General features: G+C 36.5%; 1 protein-coding gene across 4 annotated transcripts in view; it reads left to right on the top strand.

The window, feature by feature from the left end:
• Window positions 1-7,500, top strand: part of LOC106869748 (uncharacterized) — a 66,035-nt gene that overhangs the window by 52,166 nt on the left and 6,369 nt on the right. For all 4 annotated transcript variants that reach the window (XM_089355496.1, XM_089355495.1, XM_014915638.3 and 1 more), the window contains one exon: window positions 7,234-7,500. This exon is cut by the window's right edge and continues 186 nt beyond it. In XM_089355496.1, coding sequence (XP_089211622.1) covers window positions 7,317-7,500 — 184 coding nt within the window. In that variant the 5' untranslated portion in view covers window positions 7,234-7,316. The remainder of the gene's footprint in view (window positions 1-7,233) is intronic.

Genomic DNA, 7,500 nt, shown 5'->3' on the forward strand with positions numbered 1-7,500 from the left:
TATCATTCATGCACGGGACCCTCGGCGGCAGAGTCATTTTTGTAAGTTTCAGCCGAATAAAAAGTGCAAAAGTGTATATACACATGAATTGATTTCTCTTTTCCCTGCGTATGTGCATAGATAAATATATGTACATGCATGTATATTTGTACGCACTTCTATATTTGTATATATATGTGTGTGTGTGTGTGTGTGTGTGTGTGTGTGTGTGTGTGTGTGTGTGTGTGTTCTTTCTCGCGGGTCAATTTTGTTTTTTTCTTTTAAGATTTAAATTCCAAGCACGAAATTAATTGAGAGTAGCAAGATAGAATGAAACACGGTTGGTTGCCAAATTGTCTACAAGCACGTGTCTACAATCTCGCAGCAGCAGGAAAGTTTGTGGAAGCCTGTTCAAACTATTTCTTCAGTAAATTTTCTCTATTAAATCGTTTAGTTTATATTTTAATTAGGCGGGAATGCAATGGCCCTGACCCTTTTTAGGGCTTCAAATTCTAATGGGAGGGAGGTGTTTTCAAATCGAAGACTCAGCCGGAACGGTTGCCACAGAGTGGACTTCCAGGTAATGGGCTTAAACTGGGCAACAACGGATTAAATCTACCACCCGTGTAGGCCATGGTGGGATTTGATCTCAGAACACAAACATCCGGAACAAATACCACAAGTCATCCAGTTCGACAATCTTACAGTTCCACCATTCCAACGCCAGGATTGCTACTTTTTTTATATTGATCCCGAAAAGATGAATGGTGAAGTTGACCCCGAAATTTTGAGACATTTAGAAGTAATTAGATAAAAAAAAATCAATATTCATGCTTTTGGAGATTTTTCTGATCTTATTAGAGAGTGACTTGACTGTTACGAATACGTTTGGCTTTATTATACCTCAGGGATATCGAGCTTTCTCAAGTTCCTTGATCAGTATCGTTAATAGTTGTTTAGATTTTAAAAAGTAGAATAAAAAGTTAAGAACAGTATAAGCAGTAGTAATTTGCATAAATGCAAAATGTGGACTAAGGAATTTATAACTGTGTAAGGTCAATGGTTCATATTCAGACAAATGATTATAGATAGATTGAAATTTACCTTTTAGTTGGAGAAAGAAAGCAAACATCTAGCAGCAGTTATTAGTGACACTCACAGCTTCGGTGTTAGTCAGAAACTGTGCAGAAACATGTTTACATATATATATATATATATATATATATATATATATATATATATATATATATATATATATATATACAACTGTACTAGAGCGCACGGTCAGTAAAGCGAGTAAAGACATTATGAATAAAAACATGTGAAAATCAGTTACCCAGGGTTTTTTGAAATTCACATTGTTTTTGCGTGTTTTTTAGAAATAAAATTACACACACACACACACACACACACACACACACACACACACACACACATATATATATATATATCAGGTCATCCCATAAGTTCTATCCGAATTTTGAATAAAGAAAATAAATGATCAAATGTTATATTTAATTGAAATGTAATCATCAATGTTCTTTCCCTGATTATCTATGACTTCCTTCGATCTATTTACAAGCTTTTTAATCCCATCAATGTAAAACTCTTTTGGTTTCAAAGCGAAGAACTCTGAAATGTCAGATTCGACCTCCTCCTGGCTTGCGGAAGTTATGTCCCCCAAATGATTCTGTAAACTACGAAACAAATGGTGGTCTGAAGGAGCAAGGTCGGGAGAATAAGGTGGATGAAGAATTTTTTCCCAGCCAAGCTCTTCGATCTTCTTTGATGTGATCTTTGCAGTGTGGGGTCGTGCATTGCCCCGGTGAAACATCACACCTTTTCGATTCACTAAAGCGGGTCTTTTTTTCTTCAAAGCTTGGTTCAAACGCTCTAATTGCTGATAGTAGACTTGAGCATTGATTGTTACATTAGGTGGTAACAATTCAAAGTAAATTACTCCTTTGCAATCCCACCAGACAGAGAAAAAAACCTTTTTTTCATGAAGTTCCCTTTTCGGTTGTGGTTGAGCTTATTCCCTTTTACCAAGCCATTGTTTACGACTTCTAACATTTCGATAGAATATCCATTTTTCATCACCAGTCACAAGTCTATCCAAAAAGGGTGCAATGATTTCGCGAGAATGGAGAGAAGAGCAGATGTCAACTCGGGATTTGCGGTTGCTTTCGGACAATTCATGAGGCATCCATTTTCCAAGTTTAGGAACCTTTCCAAGTTGTTGAAGATGACAATGAACAGTTGTATGGTTTGAACTAAGCTTTATTGCCAATTCTTCAAATGATAATGTAGGATTTTGTTCAAGTAATGCCTCAAGGAGCTTACCATCAAACTCAACTGGACGTCCTGTTCGATCTTCATCTTCAAGGCTGAAATCTCCACTTCTGAATTTTGCGAACCATTTTCTGCAAGTTCTTTCATTCAAGCATTCTTTTCCTTAAACTGAGTGTAAGTTTCGAGTTACTTCAGCTGCAGAGTTTCCTTCTTTGTACTCATAAAGCATTATGTACCTCAAATGCTCTTTTGGATTCTTCCATGTTAGAAAGGGTTTTAATCAAAGAAATTAAATTTTATTATTCTGTAAAATAATATTTTATTAGTTTAAATGTACACAAATGCATAAAAATAATTTTTAATTCCATTAGACATTCTAAAATATTAAATTTCATTCAATTTTAAAAAAGGTAAAATCGGACAGAACTTATGGAATGACCTGATACATACATACACATATACACGTACGCACGCACGCACGCACACACACATACATACATATTTGAGTACATACGGTAAGGTGTCTCGTGCGACATTCTGACACTCAGTCAATCCACTGCTCTGAAATGGTGCTTGATTTTACCGATTTTGAAAAGACGAAAGGAAAATTTGGTCTGAAAGGATTTGAACTCAGACCAGAGTGAGCCGGAATAAATTCAACAGCATACTAGTTTTAGTCAAAAGAGTGAAATGTGTATATGTATTATTGAATACGTGTACGTACATACATATTTACATACACGCACAACATGCATACGTACATACACGCACAACATGTATACGTACATGCATACATACATACATATCTATGTATGTTTGGGTATTAATGAGTACATTAATCACAATAAAACTGGTTCCTCGAAATCTTTGGGTATAGCTTATTGTTATTATATTTTAGGTCAGACCTGAATGAACAGATCATCACTAAAAGCGTTCCTACAGTGACCATTCTGGTTTTCTTTTAGTTTTTGTATAGGGTCTACATTTTACAGCATATTCTTTTTTAAGACGATTTAGAGAGGATTGGCCACTATTTGCAGCCGGTTCTATGATCTCGTTGGCTCATTTGGGTATAGGTTTATTATCCAATTCACAACTTCAGTCCTTAATTCGTATCTGCGCATAGGTTCATATCGTGCTTATGATATATACCAAAACCATAGCCGTCTATACTTGGGTAGCATGTATTATTCTTTTGACTACATGTCTCCTATGTAGTCACGAGCAAGCATAAACACTTTCTTAGCCCTACCTATCTTTACCTAGAGGAATACTGTGAATGTGAAGGCTGGTACTAATTACTAAGTTCGCTGGTACTAATTTTAGCTGAGCAGTCTACAGCAATGTAAAAGAGGTACCTTGCTCAAGAGCACAATATACTACCTGATCCAGGAATCGAACTCATGGCTTTATGATCCCAAACCCAACACCTTAACTATGAGGCCATGCGATTTCCTAACGAACATACATGCATCTTTTAGATCATAACTGCATTTCTTAGATCTTATCTTCAACCATTAGCTTAAACTTTATCTTTATGGTCATTTGAGAGTATTAGCTTTGGCATGCTGGTTGTTCGAATTTATTTGTGTTATATTTCTGTCAATAGTTTCTTGTTATGAAAGGCAAAGTTAACTCCAGCAAGATTTAAGGCTTACCTACAAAAATGTGTCACCTATCGGTTTTGTTTCTCCATAAGATTCTGAAAAATGAATTTTTTTAAACGTAATTTTCTGAAAAAACGTTTCAGATGATGTAGATTATGATTATATCAGAACTTGTGAAAACTTTTTCAAAGGTGGGGTTATGTATGGTTCGCACAATTTACATGCGTCGTTTACGTTTCCTCATAACTTTCAGAAATATGGGTATTTTTTAATGATATATTTATAATATTCAGGTGCAGGCGTGGCTGTGTGGTAAGAAGCTTGCTTCCCAACTACATGATTCCGGATTCAGTCCCACTGTGTGGCATCTTTGGCAAGTTTTTTCTACTATAGCCTCGGGCCGACCAAAGCCTTAGATGGAAATGAAAGAAACCCGTTGTATATAGATGTATGTGTTGGTGTGTGTCACAAAACCGCTTGAGAACCGGTGTTGGTGTGTTTACGTCCTCGTAACGAAGCAGTTCAGCAGGCTTAAAAAAGAACAAGTGCTGGGGTCGATTCATTCGACTAAAAACTCTTTAAGGTGGTGCCCCAGCATGGCCGCAGTCTAATAACTCCGACAAGTAAAAGATAAAAAAGATAATAGATAAAAATACTTTTCAGATGGTGTAGATTACGTTTATATCAGAATTTAATGTGAAAGAAATTGTGTAGGGTGGCTATTTCAAACACTTCGACTTTGTTTCCCCATACATTTTAATAATGTCGATTACTCTAAGTCGGAGATGTAACAAAGAAAAGATGCGTGAAATATCCCCAGCCAATTTTCTTTTCATATTATATTGCGATATAAAGGCGGCGAGCTGGCAGAAACGTTAGCACGCCGGGCGAAATGCTTAGCAGTATTTCGTCTGCCGTTACGTTCTGAGTTTAAATTCCGCCGAGGTCGACTTTGCCTATCATCCTTTCGGGGTCGATAAATTAAGTACCAGCTACGCATTGGAGTCGATGTAATCGACTTAATCTCTTTGTCTGTCCTTGTTTGTCCCCTCTATGTTTAACCCCTTGTGGGCAATAAAGAAATAAACGTTGGCACGCAACCTGTTTTCAGAGGTCTCACAGCGTCTCTTTCATCGTGGAAGACTCTCAACACCCAAGCAACAATCTCAAAATCCCAATAGAGCAGTTTTTCGAGCCTGCTCTGCCCCCAAGTCAGTTCCAAATTCTCCGACATATTTCTTGAACCTGGTTGTTAGTGCTCCGTATTATCATTATTATTATTATTATTATTATTATTATTATTATTATTCAGTAGTTTTATTTTTATAACGTGCTTTCACTTCACTACCGAGCGCAGCTCTGTGTGCCTTGGGTATTGCTGTGGTTTGCTGTGATGCTCTTATGGTTACTGTATTGAAAGTGTTTTGCGTAGGATGTGTGCAGTGCCCAGTAGTGCAATTTTCTGTATGTTATATATATTTGTAAGTCCTGGTGTTTTTGTTATGTATTTGTCTGAATATTTTTTTATTATACCTAAGGCACCTACTATGATAGGAATTGTTTCTGTTTTTAGATTCCACATTCGAGTTACCGCTATTTCCAAGTCTTTGTATTTTGAAAGTTTCTCCATTTCTTTTAGGGAAACGTTGTCATCTGCTGGTATTGATACATCAATTAGAAAGCATTTTTTCCTTCATGATCTTTGACAACTATATCTGGTCTATTTGCCTTAATTTCTCTATCTGTGTGTACTATCTAGATTTTCCTGATGTGTTTTTCCTTTCAATTGTTCTATTTCTATTTCTGATATATTTTTTGTTTTGAGAATATATCTTCGTATGTTAGCTAGTTTATTAGGGTTCATTGTTGTATCCAGGTCTTTATTTAGATTATTTTCCTTCCATATTTTATATGTATGTGTTGTTGCTTTTTCGTTCTTTGGGTAGAGCACTGCTGTAAAGTAAGCGTGTAGGATCGAAATGTATTCCTCACGTGTCCATTTATGCCGTTTTGGTTTTATTTGCGGGACATGAGGAACAACGTCCGGCCCTTTATTTTGATGGTCATCATTCTCGAAGGGTACCGGTCCGTTCATTTCTGTTGTCAGATTGTTTTGCACGTGCAGCTCTTCGTACTTTTTGCGTAACAAGTTTAAAGTACGCACTTTCCGGTTGTTATTCTTGGGTGGAATAATACCGGTATTATTTAATCTGTTTGTAATTTTTTTGTACATGGTGTTTGGGGCCGGAGATGGTCTGGTGTTGATGTAACAAGCGTGTTTACGTGTGCTGTGCGAGCAGTGGAGATGATATCCAGTTAAAATACATCATTATATTTGGAAAAATAGAAATAAATTTCAATGAGTATTACTTACTCGGATATAGTCCAACCCTTTGTCAGCTATTTTTGGCTCCATACGATGTCTTTATTTCCGATGTTTTTGAATAAATTTCGGAGCAGTGATTTATCATTCTCACATGTTAAACGTCCCTCGGTGTAAATCTGATTATTATTATTATTATTATTATTATTATTATTATTATTATTATTATTTACTTTTAATTTGCGTGTTTGTTACAATCACTTGCCGAGACACACCCAGCGTCCTATGGCGAGTGAAGGATAAGAGATGTAGTATGACTGAAAGCTTGGAGAGGGAAAGTGGCAAGGGCAGTAGCGAAATATATTCACGTAATACAACACATACATTTAAATTCGATAGCTTTTTTTTTCTAAGGATGTGGGCAGTACCTGGCTGCACAATCTTTTGGATTTCTCTGAGACATGGTTCTCCTGGAATATTATTATTATTATTATTATTATTATTATTATTATTATTATTATACGTTTGACTGCTGCTTTGCACTTGTACAAGTTGGCTCCAAGCCCCACCCAAAGACCTCAAGAGACAACAAGTTAGAAGTTCATGTTGGTGTTGTTATAGAGAATGTTTAAGAAACCATAAGAAAATTGTGTTTGTTTTAAAATTTGAGATTACATAGACAGTATTTTACATAGGATATGGGCGGTTCCCATGAGCACTATCTTTTGAATTTCTGCCATTTTGGGGTTTCCTGGTATTTGAGCTAGGTAGCAATCAGCCCCTTTTAATATCATTCCTAGGGCACCTATGACAACAGGTTTTGTTTTACTCTTCTGGTTCCACATTTTGCTAATTTCTATTTCAAGATCTTTATACTTGCTCAGTTTTTGGTATGTCTTGACTGATACGTTTATATCGATTGGGACAGTCATATCAATGAGGAGGCATGATTATCATCATCATCATCATCATCATCATCATCATCATCATCATCATCGTCATTAGATTATACAGTTCTGCTTCTCTTTCCAGTGATTGATTCATCATTCCAGAAGAGAGTGTGTCCTGCCACCATAGACAAACTTGGAGCACACCTTGAAGATCTGTTCGGCAATATGAGTCAAAAATTATACCGCAACTACAATAACGACAGAAGTCTAAGTTCGAACAGCAGCACCGGTAGTAGAAGCAGTCAGACTAGTAGCAATGGTGAGGGCAATAGCCTCAAGTGGTCGGAACAAGGTTACAGTGTCACTGACATTTTGGACAAGTTTCGACTGCCTCAAATCGTGCGGTTGC

Source organism: Octopus bimaculoides, chromosome 7, assembly GCF_046866305.1.
Source record: "Octopus bimaculoides isolate indiv1 chromosome 7, ASM4686630v1, whole genome shotgun sequence".
Taxonomy (NCBI): Eukaryota; Metazoa; Mollusca; class Cephalopoda; order Octopoda; family Octopodidae; genus Octopus; species Octopus bimaculoides.